The sequence below is a fragment of the Rhinolophus sinicus genome, linkage group LG02 (genome assembly GCF_036562045.2).
Source record: "Rhinolophus sinicus isolate RSC01 linkage group LG02, ASM3656204v1, whole genome shotgun sequence".
Lineage (NCBI taxonomy): Eukaryota > Metazoa > Chordata > Mammalia > Chiroptera > Rhinolophidae > Rhinolophus > Rhinolophus sinicus.
In genome coordinates, this window is record NC_133752.1 from 194,228,599 (window position 1) to 194,253,315 (window position 24,717).

Here is a 24,717-nt window from a genome sequence, read left to right on the forward strand (position 1 = left end):
CTTTCCCGCAGCGTGATTGGTCCGCGTCTCTGGGAGGCGGCCAATGAATGCACTTCGGGAAAGCGACGAGGCCAATATGGCTTCCTGCACCTGGTGACGGTTGAAGAAACTCTGTTAGGTCTCATGGAGAAACCCCGGGGCGTTGAGGTGAGAGGGAGAGGACTTACCGTGTCTGGGAAAGGGAACCCCGAGAGCTTCGCCCGGGAGACCCTTCTTTAGGCCTTTTAGCGACGCCTTGCGGGTGGAGGGTGGAAGGATGGATAAACTGAGGCTGAGCCGGGCCAGCAGCGATCGGCGTGCCTCTTGCTCGGATACTGCTGGGGCCGACGTCGGGCGAGTAGTCCAGGGAGACACAGTCCCCTGGTTTGGGAAAGGGGTACTGAGTTCAGGCTGTGAGCGCTCCTGAATCTTCTTCGTCTTCCCTGTCTCGTGGTTGGGTTCTTTAGGGATTATGAGGCCTCTCGTATCCTGGTGGGACGTGAAGGGAGATTCAAGTTTAATAAACACTCCGTGTCTGGAGGAGCGTTCACGTGCAGTATCTCCCAGTATACTCACGACAGTCCTGTGTCATTGTTTCGTTTTTATGGTTAGAATAGCTGAGGCTTAGTTAGATAGATGGTGCGACTCTCCAACACCGCAGTAAAGTACAGGATGTGGGCACTAAGTCCGTCAGGGGCCAAAACGTTGCCTGTTGTGCTTTTCCCACTCGACTGCACCCTGTAACTCACTCGGCCTGTAATCATTTGGCCCTGGTCACCTTGTATTTGAATTCGGTTTCCTTTCTAGCACATTTGCATGTGCAGTTGTACTGGAATAGCTCAAAAATTCTATAGTACAAGAGTGAAGGAGAATAATCATAATAGAGAATAATAGCTCCCACTTTTAGAGCTGTCAGTAACTGCTGGAAAAAGATCTAGGCTTTATATGTCTCAGTCTTCATAACAGTCTTCTAAAAGAAGGCTTGTTATTGTCTTTATTTTACTGATGAAGGAACTGAGAGCAGCAAGGTTGATTATCTTGTACAAAAACCACACAGATAATAAGTAGCAGAGCCAGGATTCGAACCCAGGCGAGTCTGGTTTGCAATTCCATGCTTTTAACCAGTAATAAATGCCAACATTTACTGAACACTTATGATATGCAAGTCACTGTTCTGAGTGCCCTACTTCTCCCCCAAAGCCAATGAAATAGGTGGTATTATCCTCATTTACAGATGGGGAAATTGAGACACTGAAGACTGACTTCCTGCAGATCACACAATCACACCGCTGGTAAAAAGGAGAGATGGTATTTGAGCCCTGGTCTTGAGCCCAAACCCTTCACACTTTTTCTACTACATGCCAGGTAGTTTCATATGCAACATCTCATTTACATTGTATATCCTGTGAGCCAAATATTTTTCTTATTTTATAGATGAGAAAATTGAGGCCCAGAGAGGTTAAATGACTGGCCCAAGGACCCACAGCTAGTTAGGATCAGAGCTTAGTCCAAAGCTATTGTAGTATATATGCTATAACTATTGTGTCTTCTGCTTCCCAAATCCTCCTTAGGGCAGTCTGGGTCCCAAATGAACTTTTCTCTGACTTAACTTGTTTTTGAGTTGAGGTTATTTTGGTGTACATATGCTGAAGGGGGAACAGTGAGTTTCTAATGCAGGCAAACGTCAGGGATATTGCGGGTTCAATTCTAGACCACTGAAATAAAGCCAGTCATAATCTTTTTGCTGGTGGAGAGTCTTGCCTTCAATTTGTAACAAACCCAACATCTGTGAAGTGCAATAAAGCAAAGTATAATAAAACAAGGTATGTCTGTACAGGTGTCCCGTGGTATCTGCAGGAGATTAGTTCCAGGACACCTCTGGGACCAAAATCTGGATGCTCAAGTCCCTTGTATAAAATGACGTAGTATTTGCATATATACGCACATCCTCCCATATACTTGAAATCATCTCTAGATTACTTATAATACCTAATATTATGTAAATAGTCGTTTTACTGTGTTGTTCAAGGAATAATGAAAAGAAAATAAAGTCTGTACACGTTCAGTACAGACACAACTGTCATAGGCCTAAGTACATAGCACACACATCACCAACAATGTAACTTTTTTCCGAAATATTTGGAATCCATGGATACGTAGGCCAACTATATACATCTTTCCCAGGAAGTCTTCATGAGGTAGCTTACTTAGGATATTTTCATATCACTGTATTGTATTTGAATCATGTTAAAATGCCATCACTTATACATCCATAGAAGGAGCTTGGTTAATTCCTAATACATGTTTTTTCTGTCTTGTTAAGCTATTTCTTTTAATTGTGGTTGAGAACTGTATGAACAAGAGGAACGACCCTGGTGTTTGCAAAGGGTAGTTGATTCTGCCTGCCATTTTACCCAAGAGTGTTGACCTGACCAAGAACTGGAAAGGGAGCTGAGAGCAGATTGGCAGCCGCCTCCCCCTACACTAAGCCAAACATGATTCCTCCCGCCTGATTTGTGTCATCCTTTCATAGGAGACTCCTTCAGAAGCAATGGAGGAAGAAGAGGAAGATGACGACTTGGAGCTCTTTGGTGGCTATGACAGTTTCCGGAGTTATAACAGCAGTGCGGGCAGTGAAAGCAGCTCCTACCTAGAGGAGTCAAGTGAAGCAGAAAATGAGGAGAGAGAAGCAGGGGAGCTGCCCACCTCCCCCCTGCATTTGCTCAGCCCTGGGACTCCCCGCTCCTTGGATGGCAGTGGTTCTGAGCCAGGTGCCTTCAGAGTGTCCCTGAAGATGGGGAGGTTTCTGGAGGTTGTGGAGGGAGAGGGGAAATAGGCTACGTGAGCGGAGGCATCCAGGTAGAAAGGGCTGTTTGATCTGTCGTCTAAGGGATCAGATGTCTAAGGACCTGTGAGAGAGACAGAAGCACCCCAAGTATCCCCAAGGGTCATGTCCTCTGCTGCAGTCTGATTTCATTCATTCTTTCATACAACTAATGTTTAGTTAGCACATATGAGATGTGAGTCGTTAACATGGTGCTGCTTGTACGTGTGTGTGGCTAGCTGGTGGGTTTCTAAACCTAGATGTTGAGAAGATAGGACACCTAAAGTATTCTGGTTACTATCTAGGAAGGGACAAGAAGTGGCTTGTGGGTTGAAAGTGACAAGGAGGGAGATACAGAATAATCCTCTTACCTCTGGGTAAGGTGGGGTGAGCAGGTCAGAATCCCCATGGATGGATCATCTGGAAGCCAGTTGACTGAGACGTGATGCTTGGACAGCTGCCGGAGCCCCATGTCAGGGCCTCCAGCATGTGGCCTGCCTATGAAAAGAGGCAGGCTAGGTAGTCTGTGGGGACACTCCTGTCCCTTGGTACCTAAACTCTTTTTTTCCCCATAGTTTAGAGTGAGTCTTTTTTTTCCAATGATGTATTATTTAATATTCGTTTCAGGTGTACAGCATATTGGTTAGACATTTATATAATTTATGAAGCGATCCCTCCGATAAGTCTGGTACCCACCTGGCATCATACATAACTATTACAATATTATTGACTATATTTCCTGTACTTTAGTGACTATTTTGTAACTGCCAATTGGTACTTCTTAATCCCTTCACCTCTTTCACCCAGCCCCCCCCAACCCCCCTCCCATCCAGCAATCATCAGTTTGTTTTCTGTATCTATGAGTCTGTTTGTTTATTTTGTTCTTTAGATTCCACATATAAATGAAATCATATGGTATCTGTCTCTCCCTGTCCGACTTATTTCACTTAGCATAATACCCTCTAGGTCCATCCATGTTCTCGCAAATGGTAAGATTTCATTTTTTCATGGCTGAGTAATATTCCATTATATATATGTAGCACAGATTCTTTATCCCATCATCTATTAATGAGCATGTCAGTTGTTTCCATGTCTTGGCTGTTGTAAATAGTGCTGCAGTGAACATAGGGGTGCGTATATCTGTTGGAATTAATGTTTTGGTTTCTTCAGATAAATACCCAGAAATGCAATTGCTGGGTCATAGGTAGTTCTATTTTGAATTTTTTGAGGAACCTCCATACCATTTTCCATAGTGGCTGCACCAATTAGCAATCCCACCAACAGTGCACAAGGGTTCCCCTCCCCACCCTGCATCCTCACCAACACTTGTTTTATTGATGATAGCTATTCTGATAGGAGTGAGGTGATATCTCATTGTGATTTTAATTTGCATTTCTTTGATGATTAGTGATGTTGAGAATCTTTTCATATGTTTATTGACCACATGTATGTCCTCTTTGAAGGAATGTCTATTCAGGTCCGCTGCCCATTTTTTAGTTGAATTCTTTGTTTTCTTGGTGTTACATTGTATGAGTTCTTTATAAATTTTGGATATTAACCCTTTATCAGATGTATTATTGGCAAATATCTTCTCCCATTCAGTAAGATGTCTTTTCGTTTTGTTGATGGTTTCTTTTGCTGTGCAGAAACTATTTAGCTCAGTATAGTTCCATTTGTTTATTTTTTTTCTTTTGTTTCCCTTGCCCAAGGAGATATATCAAAAAAATAATCACTAAGGGTAATGTCAGAGAGTTTACTGCCTGTGTTTTCTTCTAGGAGTTTTATGGTTTTGGGTCTTACATTTAAGTCTTTAATCCATTTTGAGTTTATTCTTGTATATGGAGTAAGAAGGTGGTCCAGTTTTCCCAGCACCATTTATTGAATAGACTGTCTTTATCCCATTGTATGTTCTTGCCTCCTTTATCTTGGATTAAATGATCATATAGGCATGGGTTTATTTCTGGGCTTTCTATTCTGTTCCATTAATCTATGTGTCTGTTTTTATGCCAGTGCCATGCTGTTTTGATTACTATAACCTTGTAGTATAGTTTGCTATCAGGTAGCATGATACCTCCAGTTTTGTTCTTTCTCAAGATTGCTGTGGCTATTCTGGGTTTTTTATGTTTCCATATAAATTTTAGGATTATTTGGTCTAGTTCTCTGAAAAATGTCATTGGTATTTTGATAGGGATTGCATTGAATCTGTAGATTGCTTTGGATAGTATGATAGTTAATTTTTCCTATCCATGAGCGTGGTATATGCTTCCATTTGTTTGTATCTTCAATTTCTTCCTTTAGTGTCTTACAGTTTTCCAAGTACAGATCTTTTTGGTTAAATTTAGTCCTAGGGTTGTGTTTGTTTTTTTTGTTGTTGTTATTGTTTTGGATGCAATTGTAAATGGGATTTTCTTTATTTCTCTTTCTGGTAGTTTGTTATTGGTATATAAAAATGCAGCTGATTTCTGAATATTAATTTTGTATCCTGCTACTTTACTGAATTCATTTATCAGTTCTAATAGTTTTTTCGTGGAATCTTTGGGGTTCTCTATCATGTCATTTACAAATAATGACAGTTTTATTCTTTTCCAGTTTGAATGTCTTTATTTATCTTTCTTGTTTGATTGCTCTGGCTAGGACTTCCACTATTATGTTGAATAAAAGTGGTGAAAGTGAACATTCTTATCTTGTTCCTGATCTTAAGGAGAATGCTTTTAGCTTTACCCTGTTGAGTATGTTAGCTGTGGATTTGTAACATATGACCTTTATTATGTTGAGATATGTTCCCTCTATTCCCACTTTGCTAAGAGTTTCTATTATAAATGGATGCTCGATTTTGTCAAATGCTTTCTCTGCATTTATTGATATGATCATATGATTTTCATCTTTCATTTTGTTTATGTGGTGTAGCACATTAATTGATTTGCAGATATTGAACCAACCTTGCCTCCTAGGAATAAATCCCACTCAATGATGGTGTTTTATCGTAATGTATTGCTGAATTCACTTTGCTAATATTTTGAGGATCTTTGCATTTATGTTCATCAGGGATAGTGGCCTATAGTTTTATTTCTTTATAATGTCTTTGTCTGGTTTTGGAATCAGGGTAATGGTGGCCTCATAAAATGAGCTTGGGAGCCTTCCTTCCTCTTAAATTTTTTGGAATAGAAAAGAATAGGTGTTGATTCTTCTTTGACTATTTGGTAAAATTCACCTGTGAAGCCATCAGTCTGGTACCTAAACTCTTTAGAAGAATAATCTACTCTTTGCCAGTTGAGTATTATTTACTTTCTATTCATCCTGTCTTCTCTTTCTCTCTCCCCTTTTATCTTTCTCCCTTCTATCTTCTCCTAACCCTTGTCTTAGAATCTTAGAACTTTAGAACTAGAAAGAACCAGTAGAGACCATCTAGTCCGGGGTTCTCTATCCTGGCTGTATATTAGAATCTGCTGGGGAGCTTTTAACAAACTACCAGTGCCAGTGTCCCAACACAGAACAATTAATTAGCATCGCAGGCTTGGACATTTTTTAAAGTTCCCCCAAGTGATTCTAATGTGAAGTCAGGGTTGAAACACTGATCTAGTGCAAACTCTTTATAGATGAGAAGAAAATAGACCAATAGAAGTTAAGTGACTTGAGCACTTTTTTCCTTCTCGTTTTCCTCTTTGCAAACTTTCTATCATCCACTTGTTTCCCCAGTCCTCATGGATTTTCCTTAGCCCACTGTTGACACAGAGCCATGGGATGCCAAACAGCTCATCTTAGGCGAAATAATTCAGGACTTACCTGGTTAATGCAGTGTCCAGGTTTTGAAGGGCCCATCATTTTGTTTGATTTGGGGTGACCGCACCAGGTGAGTCACATGCTAAGTTCTCTTCCCAGCTGTCTGTGAGATGTGTGGTATCGTGGGTACAAGGGAAGCCTTCTTCTCCAAGACCAAGAGATTCTGCAGTGTCTCCTGTTCCAGGAGCTACTCCTCCAACTCCAAGAAAGCCAGTATCTTGGCTAGATTACAGGTGAGAGGAGGTCATTGGGAAGACCCTTCCCGGGGCCCTGGGTACTGAGATGGGAACAACCAACCTGGGAAGGACCTTGCTCGTGTCCATCAGAGGTTGTAAATTTCCTGGTATTTATTATGAGCTCAAACTTTAGAGGGCAGAGGGATCTATTTATGGAGCTCATTAAATTGCAGATTCCTGGAGCTTTGTTCCCTTCATTCCCCACCCTCACCCCTCAGAGTCTGATGTGTTCAAAAAGTTTTAAACAAGAAACTTGGGGGAGCCTGATGCCCTTGGTCTTTGCATCATACTTTTGTAAATGTTCTGAAAGGAAGCTGGGAACCAAGTACAAGCTTCATCAGCCCCGTGAGTTTAGAAGGTCGATGCCTCCTCTCTGATCTGACTCCCTGTCACAGGCAGCCACCCAGCAGGTCTTACCAATCTCTAGTTAATTATTGACATTCATAGAAGTTTTAGAAATGGAGGGATTCTGATGTGTTGTCTAAGTCACAGGTTAATTGATAAAGTGGGCTTGAGTTCCAGAGAGGTTAATGTCTTCCCTGGGGTGGTTCTGTGGGATGAGAGCAGCAGAACGAGGCTGGAAGCTGAATCTCAGGTGCCTGGCCTTGTGTTGTTTCATGGTAGCTATGGCCACCAGCCACAACACTGGTTCTCAAACTGGATGGCAATGTTGCGATCACCTGGAAAGTTTTAAAACTATTGATGCTTGGGTCTTACTCCCAAAGATTCTGACTTAATTAGGACGGAGTGTGGCCTCCACATAGGGGCTGTAAAGAGCTCCCCAGGTGATCGTAATGTGCAGCAAAGCTTGAGACCCTCTGCTCTGATGTTTATTGAAAGTTGCCGTGTGCCAGGTCTTCTGCTTAGTGCTTCATACACTGTCTTACCTTTGCAAGGCAATTACTGATATTTCCCTCCTTTTGTGGATTTTAGTCAAGGCATATCAGTGAGCTGATAATATTGTTAATACCATGTTTCCCCGAAAATAAGACCAGGTCTTATACCGTATTCCCCCGAAAATAAGACGGGGTCTTATATTAATTTTTGCTCCAAAAGACACATTAGGGCGTATTTTCAGGGGATGTCTTTTTTTTTTATGTACAACAATGTACATTTATTCAAATAGTCATTTCATCTTCTGGAACATCGTCACAAGGTACTAAATGTGTCCATCTGGTGATCTTAACTGGGGCTTATTTTCGGGGAAACATGGTAGCTATAATTTAGGGGTATTTGCTAAGGGCTTGACACTGTCTAACCAGTGATCCCTAAAAAATGAATTTTTAAAAATTCCTATTTTAAAGGGTCAAAAATTTTTAGTCATTTGCTCAAAGGCACACAGATAAAATTGAAGAGACTGGATTCAACCCCAGGTCTGTGTGGGATTTAAACCCACACTTCTACTTTACTGATTGCTAATAAATTCTCTGGGCCTTTCTGACCAGTGCTTAAGTTACAAATTACAAGCCAGATCGGAGCCTTTTTTCTTTGCGGGGGGGGGGGGGGGACCCTTTTGAGCACCTGATGGAAGCCATGGACCCTCTCCAGAACATTCATGTACTCGCAGCTACAGAATGTGGCCTTCTGGGCCAGTTCATGGACCCCACGAAGCCCATTCTCAAACCTGTAGGAGCACGGGTGGGAGGTGACAGCTGAGAGGTGAAGCCACTAGTTAGAGGTTCCTGGATGAGGCTTAAAAGCTAGAACATGTGTCTCTCCCTGCCCTGCAGCTCTGGCCTCCCTCCATTCCCTTCCCAGTGAACTACAGCTGAGTCCTTACAGAGTTGAGTGTAATCATCCTTGCTACCCCCTCCCAGCTAAGTATTGTTATTATTATCATCCTGATTTACAAATGAAGAAACAAGCCCTAAAGAGCTTAAGTCACTGGGCCTATGCCAGGATGAAAATGTAGGCAGTCCAAATCCTGAGGCTGATTCTTAGCCAATGGGCTTCACACGTCCTCTCCTTCCTTTAGGGAAAACCACCTACTAAGAAAGCCAAAGTCCTGCACAAAGCAGCCTGGTCTGCCAAAATTGGAGCCTTCCTCCACTCACAAGGGACGGGACAGCTAGCAGATGGGACACCTACGGGGCAAGACGGTAAGACAGCAGAGGACTTTGAAGGTCCTGGGGTGCCAGGGCTGGGGTGGCCTGCCCTAGGAGGGGGCAGTGGAAAAGGTGGCCCGCTAGAAAGGGCCCTGACCCAGGCTGACTGTGAATTGCATCTTCCTCACCTGGTGGGTAGGTATTATGGAAATTACCGCAGAAAATCCCTGAAATTGCCAGGACCCCTACTCCTGATCATTCAAAAGCTGAGAATTCACCTCTATTGTTTTGCATTGCTTTTAGCCCTTTAGTTTGTTTCCTGGGCAGTGAAAACCCGGATCTAGTTTGAAGAGGGTTATGGGATAAGAAAAGGAAACTTCCTGAGTGTGTGTAGCAATTTCTGAGCAAATTAAACGTAGGCAGGAAGCAACTCTGCTCTAGAGGGTCTGAGTTTCTGACTGAAATGGAGCTCCGCTGGCGGGAGTTGGAGGGGCCTAGGTGGTGCACCTCCCTCCCTTTTAGATCGGCTCTAGCCAATGAGAGGCTGGGGGAGGTCTGAGGCATTAAAGCTCCAGGGTCTTTGAATTTCCTTTTTTCTTTGGGGGAAGAAAGGTCAGGCATTTCCTTCTGAATGTTTCCTCTATTCCTGAGAGTCTAGCAGCCTGTGGATAAGGTCCTGATGGCCACTGATGGGGCAGGTATGGGGACAGGTGGCCTCCCATGCATGCACTTGGGATCCAGAAGCTGCTGGGGTGGGAAAGGGACCTGCTTCTGCAGGCTCCTCGGGCCAGGTCCCTGCAGGGGCACGTGCTTGAGCTCCAGCCTCCACTCCTCACTCTCCTTTTCTGCTCTGCAGCGCTAGTCTTGGGTTTCGACTGGGGGAAGTTCCTGAAGGACCACAGTTACAAGGCTGCTCCTGTCAGCTGCTTTAAACACGTGAGTGCCCTGGAGCTGAGGTGGGGGGAGCAGGGAGCCCGCGTGCTCAGCGCCCGACTCACCTACCTGCCTCACCAGTGTCGTTCCAGACTGGACAGTGGCACCAGGGAGGGAACAGGGTGAGGTCTGGGTGGTCGAAGCCCAGCTTTGCCAGGCCCTCTACCTTTTTGTTGACTTTTCAGAAGTCCTCCGGCAAACCCTCATTGAGGGCTTCTCGCAAGTACTGTGCTTCCCCTCTGAGGTCCCCACTTTATTTACAGAATGGACTTTGTGCTAGTTGATGTCTAAGAGCCAACTCTGAAATCCTTTTCTCCTTTCGTCCCCATTTTTAGTGTTTTTTCCCTTGAAAGTTTGGTGCTTCTGAATTGCCCTGGGCCCCTTGGTCCCAGAGAGGCAGATGTGGCTGCATCCTGGAGCCCATTTCTGCAAAAGGCTCCCTGACCCCCTGAGAAACACCAGAAGCGTGAGGCCCCTGGGGGGGGGGGGGGCTGTGGCCTGGTAGGCTGCAGGCGGGGAGAGAAGCCGAGAGTGGCACCCTTGTTTCGTCTTCCAAGCAGTTTCCTAAACCCCAGGAAACTAGGAGGAGGCCTCTTACCTGAGTCAACCCACTTCCTAGCCTCTCCTTTCTGAACTGCTCCTGAACTCGGGGGAGTGCCCTCAACAAGGAAAGCTGGCCTCCAGGCAGCCTCCTGCTGCTCTCTGACCACTGAGCTGGCACGTCTCTCCTGGTCCGGGACCTCTCTGTGACCTGAATCCTCTAGCAGCCCCGGCAGTTTCACTGCAGGGGAGTTAACGTTACAGTTCCATTTGACGTGTCCCATGCATATGCTCTGAAAATCTACCCCTGTGCCTGCAGCATCACCATTTCTAGGTGCTGTGAGGAGCCCAGTCTAGGGCCAGGAGATGGAGTAGGATACCCCGAGTGGCTCAAGCCAGCGCTGAGCATGAAAAAGGGTGACTTTCCCCAAAGGAGAATCAAGGTGCCATTGGCAGCAAAGTGAGGTTTCGATGTTGGGAAGGCATTGTAACAGGAGGAGAGGGCCGGGGGCAGAGGGGGAGAGGGGGAGAGACAGGCCAGGAACCGTGTGCAGTAGACAGTTCTGTGCCAGCCGGCGTGGTGACAGCTGAGGGCCCGGGGCGTCACCCAGGTTTGAGTGACGGAGGAGGCGATGTCTGTGTCAGCAACAGTGCCTGGCATGTGGTGAGCACTATAGAAATGGTTAGGCGTCCTTACTGTCACACAGATTGGCACAGGTGTGACGTACCCAAGACGAGACAGCTAGGAGCTGGTCCTGTGAAGATTAGCACTCAGCCACGTGGCTCTGGGTCTCTGGCCCTCGCCCTGCCCACCCCTGCCCGTCTCCATCCCGACTCTACTCTTCCAGCACAGTCGCCACACCTGGCTCAAGTCCTCATCCCAAGTCCCGTGCCTGGCCCTCCGCGTGCAGAGTGACGAGGCGAAGCATGTGGTGACTCCACCCCTCCCTGCCAGTGCAGGCAGCTCATGTCCCCTGTGTTCTCCTCCCACCAGGTCCCACTCTACGACCAGTGGGAGGATGTGATGAAGGGGATGAAGGTGGAGGTGCTCAACAGTGACGCTGTGCTCCCCAGCCGGGTGTACTGGATCGCCTCTGTCATCCAGGCCGCAGGTGGGTGGGCGTCCTGGCCAGGGCAGGGTCGGGGTCTGCAGAGTGGTGTTCCTAGGTGCGTAGGCCGTGCTGTAGGCAGAAACAAGCCCAACAAACGCACCACTGGACTTTCTCCCAAGTCCCGCAACTCGCTTAGCTCGCCTACCTTAGTGGGGACCACAGAGTTTGGTGCGTTTGGAAACTCCTATTTTTTGAATTTTATTCCAGGGATTATCAGGGGTTATAGAAAATGAATTCTCCCCGTGTGCCATACTGCTCTCCACGTAGGCGACGTGGGTTTGCTTTGGCCATGACTCTTGTGGACAGCAGCACCCCCACTGCCTGGAGGCGTTCATGGGATTGGCAGCGACAAGTCCGGTTTTGGCCGGAGAAGAGGGAAGGCCGCAGACCATGCCTTTCCCCACCCTTCCCGCCCTCCCTCCCTCACTGGGGCTGGCTCTTTTCCTCCTTCCAGGGTACCGAGTGCTGCTCCGGTATGAAGGCTTTGAAAACGACGCCAGCCATGACTTCTGGTGCAATCTGGGAACCGTGGATGTCCACCCCATTGGCTGGTGTGCCATCAACAGCAAGATCCTGGTGCCCCCACGGAGTGAGTAGGAGGGGGGCTGTGCCTCCGGGTAGGCCAGGACAGAACCCACCTGCCTCCTCGTCCCCGACGCCCTGCGGCAGGTCCAGGTTGTGGAGCTGGGTTTTATAGGATGAGGTGATTGCTGGCCGGGGTGGGCAGAAATAACTTGTCCCATCCCTTCTGCGGTCTCTGGGTGGCTCTGGCGCCCTCTGTTGGGGGTGGGGTGTTGTCAGTCTGTGTAAGCGGAATCTGCTCCTGTCCCTGCAGCCATCCACGCCAAGTTCACCGACTGGAAGGGCTACCTGATGAAACGGCTGGTGGGCTCCAGGACGCTTCCCGTGGATTTCCACATCAAGGTCCAGCAGTGAGCACTTTGGGCTCTTCCCTGATCTCCTTCCTGTCCCCCCTCCCACTTTGTGGCTTTTGTGCTGGTCGTTGGAGTATTTGTTCTAAGACTTCCTTGCGGAACAGTCTGTAGTGGCTCCATGTTTCCCAAGGAAGGATGGCGGTTGCCACCTGCCTCCCAGCCTAAAATCAGCGCCCTCCCCACCCAGACTGACCAGTCACATGGACCAGTTGCTCTTCTAGGTCCTTACCTGTGCTTACAGCATTTTTCAGGAGCATTCATTCAGTAGATTTTATTAAGTGCTTGTTGTATACAAGGCACTGTGGGAATACAGAGAATAGAGACCCTGCCATCTAGGACTCTTCAGTCTGGCAGAGGAAACAAAGTCGTGTGCATAAATAATTGTAACATAGCCTTGGTTCTGAACCAGGGACGTGCTTCAGAACCACTTGTGTGGCATTTAATTGTAATTTTTAAAAATTATTTCGGGGCCGGTTGACTGCCTCAGCCTGGGGGAGGGGCAAGGCTCGTAACACCAGCATGGACCAGGCAGCTGTGTCCTACACAACTAGACTGAGAAACAACGGCTTGAACCGGAGTGGGGGGGGGGGGGGAGCGGAGGCGGAAGAAAGGGGGGGAGAAATTATTTTGTTATTTCGTTCTTTGACCTGAAAAGTCATACACATGGTAAAAATTCGAAGGTCTCGCAAGGGTCCACTGTGAAGACTCAGTGTCCCCCTCTGTATGCCAGCCCTCCTGCTGTGGGGCTCGCTCACACAGGTGCCTCACACAGGAGACCTGAAGTCTCCTGAGCTGGGTGCTCAGAGGTGGGTCCCGTGTAGCCCTGGGTGTCACAGCAGGGGGATGAGGGCAGGTGCTGCCATGACGTGAAACTGAACTGGCCTGTGGCCTCAGGAAGAACAGGCGTCAAGGAAGGCTTTGTGGAGAAAATGGCGTTTGGATTCTACCTTGATGGGTAGGGCGTGCATGGTATGGAAGGCAGTGGAAAATAAGGATGGAGTGGAAGTTGAGGCCCTCTCACCCACGGCAACGGTCACCAGGTGAAAGGTTGCCGCCGTGGGCCTGAGCTGGTGGAGAGCTGGCCTTCGGCCATCAAGGGATGGTTCAGGCACCTCACAGAAGCGTTCTCTGGCTTTTTTTCCCGAAGCAGAAGTGATTTTTCCCTCATTTAAACTTACTGGGTACACCTTGTTTGCTGTTTATATGTTGTTAATTATCTTTTCATATTCTCTTTCCAACAAAACTGTAAGCTTTTGCTCCTACATTTCCCATGGTGCTTTGCATAGCTGACAGCTTTGCCTTTAAGGATGGTCATTTACTTTCTCAGCTGGCCCTTGTTTTAAGATGAGGCAGATGACTGTGGGTGGTGCCGGCCACTATGGGTATCAAGGTGGCCCATCTTCTGCTTAAATTAGAAGGGGTTTGCTCCTGGGTGGCAGAACAGGCTTCCATGCGAACCAGCCAGCAAGTACACGTTGACTACCTGTCATGTACCCGTCCTGTGTGCACACTGGAGGGGACACAAAAGCAGCTGCCTCTGAAGATTAGGGGGATGGTGAGAATAAAAGGGGGTGGGTTTGTGGAGGGAGTTTTAAATGCCCTTTGATGCCTGCAGTGTGGTAAGTGCTTGGGAATGTGTTTTGAATCAGTGACCTATCAGTCAAGGTCAGGGGTACGTGCATGTGTTTTGTTCGTTGTTGAGAAAAAACATTAACTGAGCACTAACTCTGCCTAGTTCTGTGCTAAGAGCTGAGAATGTAGAAATGAATCAAACCGAGCCTAGCTTCTGTCCTTAGAGCTCAAGTTCCAGTGAGTACAGAGGCAAGGAATGTGTCAGGAGAGGCTAGGTGAGGGCGGCGGCTCAGAGGGACCCCAACCCAGGCCTCACTGTGGGTCTCCCACTCTCCCAAATGGGCCAGTCAGGCAGTCGGTGTTGGGGTGGGTTCCGCCCTTGAGCAGAGGGTTGAGGGTCTGTCTGGTGGAGGGCTGTGTCCGCTTTCCTGGGGGCCGCTTGTGATCTCTGAGACGCTCCCCCTTCTGGTGGGCTGTGAAATTGCACAGCTGGGGCTGGTTCTCCCTCAGCCAGCAGAGCTCACTGAACCAGGTCCTCCACCGCAGGACAGCACCAATCACAGCACCAGCCTCCTGCCCTCACCCTTGCCCATCATCAGCACTCTCTAGAGCCGCTTGTGGGCCTCTTGGTCACCGTCCTGGCTGGATCCGAGGGGCAGGCATTGCTGCTGAGATGCTATGAAAGCTGTTCAGAGCAGCAGCCCAGTAAGGCCAGAGCGGGAATAGACATATGGACACAAAGGGGACTTCATTCTCTGTGCCACCAGCAGGGGGCCGGGAGGGAGGGGAGTGTGGATCAGAGATCCCTGAAAGCACAGGCTGGACACCAGGCCAGGGTTCGAGGCTCAGCTCTGGCACTAATGGGCCACCTGACTGCAGAGGGCTTTGTAATTCCCATCAGGCTCTTATTGGGGTTTGAGTGCACACATGGTAAGCTGTGTGCCTTCCCTCAATATCATTCTAGGGACTTGGGGGCCAGGTTTGACTTGGTGTTTAGACCGGTTCCACCACCTTCCATGTCTTCTGGTCACTTGTAAGAGAGAGCAGGAAGGGGGGGCATGAGGGCCCCGTGCTCACAGCACGCCTGTGTTCTCACGTTGTAGATGGTGGAAAGCATGAAGTACCCCTTTCGGCAGGGCATGCGGCTGGAGGTGGTGGACAAGTCCCAGGTGTCACGGACCCGCATGGCCGTGGTAGACACGGTGATTGGGGGTCGCCTGCGGCTCCTCTACGAGGATGGCGACAGTGATGACGACTTCTGGTGCCACATGTGGAGCCCTCTGATCCACCCAGTGGGTTGGTCACGGCGTGTTGGCCATGGCATCAAGCTGTCAGGTTAGCAGAGCCCCAGGCCAGCGGGACCCCAGGCTCAGCTGCCCCAAGGCCTAAGTGGGAGCATCTCTGCACCCCACAACGCTGTGTGGTCAGGTGATCATCTCCACCCTGCAGGGGGCGGTGCTGGGGGGTCAGACAGGTTGACCAAAGTCGCTCAGCTTGTAAGAGGTAAAACTGATTTGAACCTTGTCACATGGGAAGAGTCTGGGTCTTAAGGGCTGAATAGTTCCTACCTACAGAGAGCTCCTGATGTTTCTGTCTTCTAGTCTAGGCAGGGGTGGGAGGCTGAGATACAGATTAGAGCATGTGCAGGGCAGCCTCCACTTACCTGGGAAAGGAGTGGAGCTGGCCCTATTAGCAGCTTTCGACGCCCTTCTTTCCCTTACTCCCTCTGCCACCTCCCCAAAGAGAGGCGCAGCGACATGGCCCACCATCCCACTTTCCGGAAAATCTACTGTGATGCTGTTCCTTACCTGTTCAAGAAGGTGAGGCACAGCCCTTGGCCACTTTTCCCCTTGGCCGTGGGTCCATTCCAGGCCTTAGCCTCCCTGGGTTGCCCCTTTCCCTCCCCATTTCCTTCCCAGGCCTGGGCCGGCCCACCTTCCCCAATTGCCCCGTTCCTTTAAGGTTCGAGCTGTCTACACCGAAGGCGGGTGGTTCGAGGAGGGGATGAAACTGGAGGCCATCGATCCCCTGAATCTGGGCAACATCTGCGTGGCGACCATCTGCAAGGTGAGACAGGCTGCTTCCAGCCTCCAAGTGGCTTTCTCAGGGTGGAGACAGTGCAGAGCTGCACTCCACGTCCATCCCACCTTCCCAACACCCACCGGCTGCCCCTGGAGCACCTGATCTTTGCGAAGAGGGGTCTTACCTGCTCCCTGCTCAGAATCTGCTGTCGTGTTAGGGTCTGAGGTGCACTGGGCAGGTGTTTGTTGAACACCTGGCCTGAATGTGTCCCGTATCAGGTATTGGCCCCACCCCATCACCTCACTGGGGGCCTTCACACCACCACATGCCATCTCCTTTGAGTGCTGGCCTCACCGAAAGCCCCAGGCGGGCTGAATGCTGCAAACCGTCCCCATTATTGCTGCAGCCTGAGGAGCAAATGACTTTGGCCCTCCTGGGGGACGTGCTGATTTGTCCACCTGGCAAATCCCCAGGCTGGGCCCGTGTGCTCACCACTGAGAACACAGTGGCAAAAAGACAGACGTAGGACCTTCTATGTAGCACAGTGTTTACTGTCCAGTGGGCAAGGTCAGTTACCTCACAAGCAGGGGTTACAGAAGTGAAGAGCTCTGGAGCAGCTCGGGGAAGCTGAGATCTAGCTCCAGTTCAACACATGACCTTGTGTCCCCACCAGAGCCACCTTGCCCTGGGGTCGGGGTGCAGCTTGTGATACCATGCTCTCTGCCTGCCCCGCCCCCACTCTCTAGGTTCTCCTGGATGGCTACCTGATGATCTGTGTGGATGGGGGGCCCTCCACAGATGGCTCGGACTGGTTCTGTTACCACGCCTCCTCCCACGCCATCTTCCCAGCCACCTTCTGCCAAAAGAATGACATTGAGCTCACACCCCCAAAAGGTTAGGCTGCCCCGACCAGACTGCAGGTGCCCCTTGGCGGTGCGCTCCTTCCTGGACCCCCTCTCCCCTCCCCGCCTCTCCCTCCCGCATCTGTGCTTTCTGCTCCCCCAGGATACGACACACAGACTTTCAACTGGGACACCTACTTGGAGAAGACCAAGTCCAAAGCTGCTCCCTCGAGACTCTTTAACATGGTGAGGGGGCTGAGGGTGCACGGGGCCTGGGGCGGCCTCGGGACCCTGCCCACTGTCAGCGAGTCCCTGCTGCTGAGACCAGCCACTCCCGGGGAGAGGTCCCAACTCCAGCGTAGACACTGTGCCCCACAGTTTCACCTGTCCCTATGCCATGGGGGCTGGTGCTGGGAACAAAGAACCACTGTGGCTCGGAGCTGGCTGGCTCGCTCACTGCCTTCCCCCTCCCCAGGACTGCCCCAACCACGGCTTCAAGGTGGGCATGAAGCTGGAGGCCGTGGACCTGATGGAGCCCCGGCTCATCTGCGTGGCCACCGTACGGCGGGTGGTCCATCGGCTTCTCAGCATCCACTTCGATGGCTGGGACAGCGAGTACGACCAGTGGGTGGACTGTGAGTCACCGGACATCTACCCTGTCGGCTGGTGCGAGCTCACCGGCTACCAGCTCCAGCCGCCAGTGGCCACAGGTCTGGGCTCCTGCAGCCTTAAGGGGCTCTTGACTTTCCTTTGCTTTCTCCTTCCTGCCAACCACTTCCCCCATCCCGTGCCCACCTCATTCTTTGGCATGAGATCGAGAAATCTCCTGGACCACCTCTAAGTAAAGAGTGGCCCTTGCTCCTGACCTGTCTGTCTCCCTCTCCCTCTGGCCTGCAGAGCTCCTTCCTTGATCTTGCCCACTCTGTCATATGCTCGTGTGCCCTTGTGCACCCAGGTAAACTACCCAGGTCCCTCTGAGCAGCCCTGGTGACGAGGGTGGGAAGAAGGGACAGCTGTTCTCCGGTCATTCCCCCAGCTCCCTCCCCCACTCTCATGGCCCAACTTGAGTTTTCCTTCTCGGGGTGTCCTGTGTATAAGGGAGGTTAGTGAGGGGCAGGCCAGGGTCTCGGCTGTGTCTGTACCCTGGGTCCTCTCAGAACTCTCTCCTCACCTCTTGTCCTCATTCAACCGCAGAGCCAACCACACCTCTGAAGGCCAAAGAGGCCACGAAGAAGAAAAAGAAACAGTTTGGGAAGAAAAGTAAGTGGTGCTGTAAAGCAGCCGTGGCTGGTGTGGGGCCTGTGATCAGCTGGGCCTGTGTCCCTGGAGCAGAGCGGGGACCTGTCACTTAGGTAGTGCCTTCCTGGTGTCTCTGTCTCCTCCCCTTGCCTTTGGCCCCCTGGGCCAGCAGCCTGTGTCTCCAGAGCATAACAGGGAGTCCCCCCGTCTCTGGCAGTGGTCAGGACGCTGAGGAAAAGACAAGAGGTTACATCTGACAGAGAGAAGTGGGGGGCCCCATCCCTGCTGCCCCGTGGGAGGAAGCCCTGCTGCTCCCCAGAGCCACCTCGTGACCCCGAGAGGGGGACGAGGGCAGTCACCAAGCTTCGGGGTCATTTCCCTGGGCAGGGCCCCATTCTTCTCAGGTCCTGAGCCCAGCGCGGGCTCAGCTCAGGGGGCAGCAGGTTGGAGAGCAGCGGGGAGTGGGGGAGGCAGAACATTCTCCGGAACTGCGGGCCGGTGACTGTGAGGTGGTCTCCATGACATGCACCACGCAGAGAAGAGTGTGTCCCTGAACAGGACAGAGGAAGCGGACACGCTCCCTGATCGTGTGAGCGTGTGGACAGCTCTGAGCCTCGGGGCGCACGGCCCTGAGGGGTAATGTCAGAAGTTTAGTCTAATTCCCCCAATTGGTATCGCTGGATGAGACCCAGCCTTTGAGCTTCACGTGGATACAACCCTAATGCTGGCTTTAATTCTGTTTTTATTCAAAGGGAAAAGAATACCACCGACCAAGACCCGGCCCCTGAAACAGGGGTCCAAGAAGGCACTGCTGGATGAGGAGCCGCCGGCTGCAGGCAGGACTGCGTCGGAGCCCGTTCCTGATGAGAGTAAGAGGCCCCAGGCTCCAGGGCTCAGGGGCGGCCCCTCTGCTTCCCCACCTGGGCACAGAAGAGTTGAGTCAAGTTTGAAGGGAATTTCCTGGCACCAAGTAGTCCTTCTCAGACCACTAGGCCTGAAGAGCTTCCCAAACATCCACCCCAATTCCATATGGAGCCAAGCAGCTCCAGCCTGGCCCCTGTGTCTGCCCCCCACCCCCACGTGCTACGCAGGGCAGCAGGTGGGCAGGTGCCAGTGTCTCTGGCACAGTTTGCCTGGTGGCGTGTGATAGAACCCTGGGCCTTCTGCTGCCTGCCCCACGGAGGTACTCCCCCGACACCAGGGCCCCTCTGTAGGAAGCCAGATCCCGAGCCCCCACACCCTCCCCAGCTCTGTGCCCTCAGTCGCTCTTCTCCCGGCCCTCCCACCCCCCTTTAGTCATCGCCGTGCGCGTGAAGGAAGAGCATGTGGACGCGCCCACGCCTGACAAGGCACCCAGTCCAGAGCTGCCTGTTTCCATTGAGAACATCAAACAGGAGACAGATGACTGAGCCTGCCCTGCTGCCAGCCTGGCCACCTTGCGGGAAGCCAGCCCCACCCTGCCACCACCCTGCCACCCAGCTGCAGTTTGGAGACAACCTTTTTGCATAAATTCTGCCTGGTGCTGGGAGGGCCTGGCATGGAAGGAAGGACCAGCCCCGGGCTCTCCTTTGACCTGCCCTGTGGCCTCAGCCCTCCTTTGGGACTGCCTGAGGCCCCCACACTGGTCTGAGCGACTCCCTCTCCAGCTAGAGTTCCGGAAGCTCTCCCTTCCAGTAGCCTCCCTCCACACCCCTCAGTTGCCAGGGGATGGGGGCTGCACCTCCCCCACCCCGTCACACTCGAGACAGTGGAGAGAGTGCACATGCGTGCACAGATGCCCAAGCAAGTCGTAAAGCCTGCAGCAGCTCCGGAGGGGCGACAGTAGTGACTGGTGTGATGGTTACAGCCTTTGCCGAAAGATTTAACCAAGTGGAGTGGCCTCTGTCTCCTGGGTTGGTACTCTGTTCCTCCTGGCACCCTAGGGAGGTTCGGGGACCCCATACAGGCACCCAGCTCTGAGAAGCAGTTACCAGGCTGTGGGGTTATTTCTCCATACCTGGTGAGGTGGCCTTGACCTGTTTTCTCTGTTGGCATGAGCACTGACCCCCATTTCTAAAAAGAACAGTGGAGCAGAGGTGGGGTCTGCTCCTTGGGTTGGGGGGCTTGCAGGGGCCTAGGGAGGGAAAGATCATCCCAGCCCCTGTGCCACTTGGTGAGGCCTGTGGGGCGGGCAGGAGTGGAAGGTGAGTGCGGCCCCAGCATGGAGGCCCCAGCTGAGGGAGCCTGTCGCCAGCATTGAGCTTAACCTGCTGCAGAAGCCAGCTCAGCTGGGACCTGCCCTTCTCGCTCCCCTCCTGTTAGTCAGCATCAGGTATAGCCCTGCCTGAGCCTGGGGCTGTGACAGGGGAGCCGTCAGCCCTGCTGGCTGAAGTGGCCCTCCCTGCAGGAGCTAGAGGAAGGAAGAAGGGGCAGTGGGACACACTTCCCGGCTCCTTGACTCTTCAAACCACTAAATCCTTAACAGATTTCCTCTCTCCTCTCCGAAATCACATTCTAGAAGTTCACCTAGTACTGGCCCAAATTGCAGCTTTACTTTTCCTCAGTCTCCTTTGAAACTCGTCTCTGATCAAGCTTCTCTTCACTAATCCTTCTTTCTGGAACCTAAGGTGGAGGCAGCCTGCATTCCTCGGCCCTTTTCTTTCCTCCCATATTTTTGGGTGGAGAACAGAACTGCTGGGTGGGTCCCCGTGTTGACCTTTAAGGGCTGCAGCTGTGCTGGTGTGGGTGTCCAGGTGCCTTCTCTGTGAGCCGGGCTGTGGATTTGCTCAGGACATGGGCTGTTTGGTGTCGTCCCAGAAGTGGGGTGACCAGCCCTAGGGGAGCCAGTTTGCCGTCCAGAGAGAACTTGATCCGCTCTCCTTTGCTGAAGGCACTAGGCAGCCCCACATGGTGCTGAACCCAGAAAGCTGCCTTTGCTGCAGCCTGAATTCTCCAGGAAGTGACCAGGTTAGGGCCACCGTGAAGAGCAAGGGCATGTCTCACGCTGCAGACGGGCGGTGGCAGGGCTGTGGCCTCAGCCCCCGAGGAGGAAGGTGGCCTGGGTATGCTCTCAGGTCCTGGGTCCTGGGCCTGCTTCAGGAGCCCGGCTTCTGTTGAGGGTTCTGTGCCCAGATGACTCGTCATCCCCATTCCTTCGCAGTTAAGGGGTCCAGTTCCGACTAAACCTTCTAGGAAAACAGCTTGTATGGCATTTGGCCGTTAGTCCCTTCTTCCTGAATGAAAAAGTGCCCACAGGCACCATGGGCACAAAGCCCGAGCTGGAGTGACCTCCCCAAGACAATGAGAATTAAATCGCTTACTTAAGTTCAATCGTCAGGTTTCTGTTTCCTGCAGTGGACTATTCTGATATGCCACCTATAGGAGCAATTATGAAGTGAGCTCACACATGGAGAGAATAAAGAATCGCCTGTCATCTCGTGAGCGCGTCTCCATAACATCCTCATGTCTTGTCCTTATTTCCTCCAGTCGCTTCCCCCGAGCCCCTGAGCCCCCCAAAGGGCCAGCATAAGGTCGGCCCCAGGCGTGTGTATGACATGAAAGTGTACATAACTTGTATTGCTGGGATCTAAAGGTCATTTTGATTTGTCACAGACGGAAGTACTTGGGGACATTATCACTCGAGACAGAATGAGCCTTGTGCGTAACTGCCCTCAGATGGCACTAACGGCCTACTCACAAGGAGGGGCGCTGCTGGCTGGGAGCCAGCACCCTAAAGAACCCTTGGGCTCCCTGCTGCTGCTGTTTGACCTGCAGGGGTGGGGTGGGGTAGCTCAGACCAAATCCAAACACTTGAGGGAGGCTTTCCTGTCACCATTCTACACCCGCAGCTCTAGACCCAAGGACCTGGAAGCTGGGGAACTGCCGTTTATGACAGCCTCATGCTGGGCACTGGTTTACACACATTCCCATAGCTTATTTCATCACAGTAGGTCTGCACGGTACCTGTTGACTTCATTTTTACCGATGAGAAGGAAGACTCGTTAAGGTCTAGTAATTTGGTTGCTTAAATTCACAGGCGGGATTAACCCCCGGTTGCTCGACCATATTAATCACCCCTACTTTTCATTCACTCAGCATTCAACATTTTACACATGCCAGACATCATGAGGTTGGGGCCTCAAAAGAAGAGAGCCGTGCATGGTCCAGCACCCCCACCCAGTCCAGAAATCCCTGCCAGCACTCAGGGCGCTTACCCTCCAATTCTGTTCCTGGGAGGAAACTGCCACGTTGACCAAAAAAAACGAAAAACCTAGAACTCCAGGGCTGCCATTCGGTGTAATACCTCCATGTCCAAAAAGGTGGCTGAATGCAATGTCTGGGTCTGGGATGTTGCACTTCCTGCCACAGCCACCAAACTGTGGTGGGGGTAGGGGACTTCCCTTTGAACTAAACTCTGACCTGGAGGTGGACCCATTGGAGCTGCTCCTGAGCCAAGCTCACGGTGCACGTGAGCCCCCCACCAAGGTTGACACAGGAAGAAAATACTGGTGCTGTGAGCACAATGCCCGCCTGGCAGGAAGTGCCACCCAAGTGTTAGCTGATGGGAATATTGCTGTTGCTAACACTAGTTCCGGGTCTTGCTTCTGAAGCAGAATTCACCTTCAGCTTGGGGACTTCTTAGGGGTTCCTTCCTCACTCCCACAAGGAACACAGTTACGGGTTGAATTATGTCCCTCCAAAGAAGATACACCTCAGAATGAGACCTTATTTACACAGGGTCTTCACACAGGTAATCAAGTTAAAATGAGGTCATTGGGGTGGGCCCTCATCCAGTATGACTTGTGTCCTCATGGGAAGGGGAATTGGGGCACACACATCACTGGAAGATGATGTGAAAAGACATGGAGATGCCATATGAAGACAGGCAGAGATTGGAGTTGTGCTGTCACAAGTCAAGGAACAGCTGGGGCCACCAGAACCTGGACGGGGCAGGAAAGGCCTCCCCTAGAGCCATCAGGGAGCATGGTCCTACCTTGATTTTAGACTTCTAACCTTCAGAACAGTGAGACAATAAATCTCTGTTGTTCGAAGACACCCAGTTTGTGCTACTTCCTTCCGGCAGCCCTAGGGAACTGCTATGCTATCGAATGGTCCTCATGTACCCCACATCTTCAAACTGGGTCCAGAGGCAGGCAGAGCACTCTCTCCACCCAGTGTTCACTTGTTCTGTTCTCATGTTCCCTCTAAGGACTGGCCTCTCCCTCATGGAACCCCCATGTGCCCTCACCACACAGCACGTGCTCCCACCAAGGGGGGCTCCCAGGTCCTACCATTCTCTAATATGCTGTGAGATTTTGCTACAGCTGAGCTTCCAAGTGTGAATGGATTTGTCAGGATGGTTGACATAACGTCAAGGGGGTGGTGAAATGACACAGAGTGGAGTCCAACCTGTGGCTGACAAGTAGTGGGAGGCGTCACCAACACGCGCAAACTACTCTTCCCATCCCACAGATGAGTGAGGCCCATGAGGTCACGGTAGGAAATGGCTGAGTCAACAGTGATCCAGCAAATATGGTAGCAGAGGGATTGATTTCATGGACACAGCGGGTCCAGTATGCTGTGGCTTATCAGAAAGGCCACTGTGTCACAGGATGAAATAGTGTGAAAGACGGAGGCCCTACAGACCCACAGGGCCCAGCCCAGGAGGTGAGGAGAGGGGATGGACAGGGCTGAACAGAGAAGCACCAGCGTTACTGCCCAGATCTAGAACCACCTGAAACTTGGACCAGAGGAGTCGGCCCTGCTACCCTGGGGCTTTGGACTCTGACCACCCACTGAGGCCTCCCAGCACCTGCCCCATGACCAACCTTGTCTGTTCCCCGGCGTCTTCCCTTCATACGGGCTCTCCTGGCACCGGGTGTCCGCTTGGCCTTCCTGGCAGCCCAGCCCGGGCAGGCCTCAAAGACAGCAGTTGCAGCCTTCACCCTCTGGCCAAGGGCACTGGGAGGGGCAGCACAGGTGGCCCCCACGTGCAGGTTCAGCCCAGTGAGCCACCTGAGATGAGAGTTTGGGGAACACACTGAGCTGAGCTTTCCTGAGGAGCACGCGGGTGTCCTCACCAGTTTGAGCCAATGGAGTCTAGTGTGTGAGAGCGGACTCTGCAGTGAGCCCGGGCTTGGCTGCTCCCCGGTTACGTGACCCTGAGCAAGTCCCTTCCAACCTCAAATCCCTTCTCTGTAACAATGGGTAGTAATAATGACAAAGTTACAGAGGGCTGATGATCCAGACACTGTTCAAACCAATCTGTACATGTAACTGAGTCAATGTAATTCTTCAAGCCACTGCCCTGAGGTAGACACAATCATCCCCTTCACAGATGAGGGACCTGCACAGACAGGTCACGTGGCCAAGTCAGAGCCAGACAGAGCTGGGTTTCAGCTGGGGCTGTGGGACTCCAGCTCTGGGATCCTTGTTGCTTTCTCATGTAACTGTGTAAAGTGCCCATGCATGCTGATGAGATCTCACCCCACTGGCTGGGCGGGTCTCATCCCTGCTCTATGGAAGAGGGACTCTTGAGAATTCCATCGCAAGCCCATGCACGCTGACTCCCCCCAGGAAGGGTAGTCCCTGGCAGGACTCTGCCCCCCCCCCCCCCCCAAAGCTGCTTAGCTGGGCAGACATGGTGAACTGGAGAGATGGTGGGGATTGACCGAGAGCA

The 24,717-nt window shown here is 51.3% G+C and overlaps 2 protein-coding genes across 3 annotated transcripts in view; one reads left to right on the forward strand and one right to left on the reverse strand.

Moving 5' to 3' along the window:
* On the forward strand, nt 1–21,479 carry L3MBTL2 (L3MBTL histone methyl-lysine binding protein 2). 2 transcript variants are annotated; one of them, XM_019734521.2, is made up of 17 exons: nt 1–147; nt 2,513–2,750; nt 6,683–6,816; nt 8,795–8,918; nt 9,721–9,800; nt 11,332–11,449; nt 11,904–12,038; nt 12,285–12,373; nt 15,060–15,291; nt 15,700–15,776; nt 15,919–16,023; nt 16,725–16,872; nt 16,984–17,066; nt 17,296–17,530; nt 18,015–18,080; nt 18,812–18,928; nt 19,356–21,479. In XM_019734521.2, the coding sequence occupies exons 1-17, from the start codon at nt 124–126 to the stop codon at nt 19,466–19,468; spliced, it is 2,118 nt and encodes a 705-aa protein (XP_019590080.2). In that variant the 5' UTR covers nt 1–123; the 3' UTR covers nt 19,469–21,479. The 2 variants fall into 2 exon arrangements, with proteins under 2 accessions (XP_019590080.2, XP_074182557.1); XM_074326456.1 differs by lacking the exon at nt 6,683–6,816 and having other exon boundaries at nt 65–147; nt 19,356–21,368.
* The window catches only part of CHADL (chondroadherin like), a 10,646-nt gene continuing 4,712 nt past the window's right edge, over nt 18,784–24,717 (reverse strand). The window contains exons 5-6 of the mRNA XM_019734520.2: nt 23,867–24,053; nt 18,784–18,979 (exon numbers count right to left, since the gene is read on the reverse strand). Of these exons, the coding sequence (XP_019590079.2) occupies nt 18,953–18,979; nt 23,867–24,053 (214 nt within the window). The 3' untranslated portion in view covers nt 18,784–18,952. The remainder of the gene's footprint in view (nt 18,980–23,866; nt 24,054–24,717) is intronic.

What these genes read in the sequence shown, in the direction of transcription:
- L3MBTL2 (XM_019734521.2), top strand. Translation starts at nt 124, where the DNA reads ATGGAGAAACCCCGGGGCGTTGAG. An exon ending in GCGTGGCGACCATCTGCAAG is followed by an intron (nt 16,024 to 16,724) that starts GTGAGACAGGCT and finishes CCCACTCTCTAG; the next exon opens with GTTCTCCTGGATGGCTACCT. An exon ending in GAAACAGTTTGGGAAGAAAA is followed by an intron (nt 18,081 to 18,811) that starts GTAAGTGGTGCT and finishes TTTTATTCAAAG; the next exon opens with GGAAAAGAATACCACCGACC.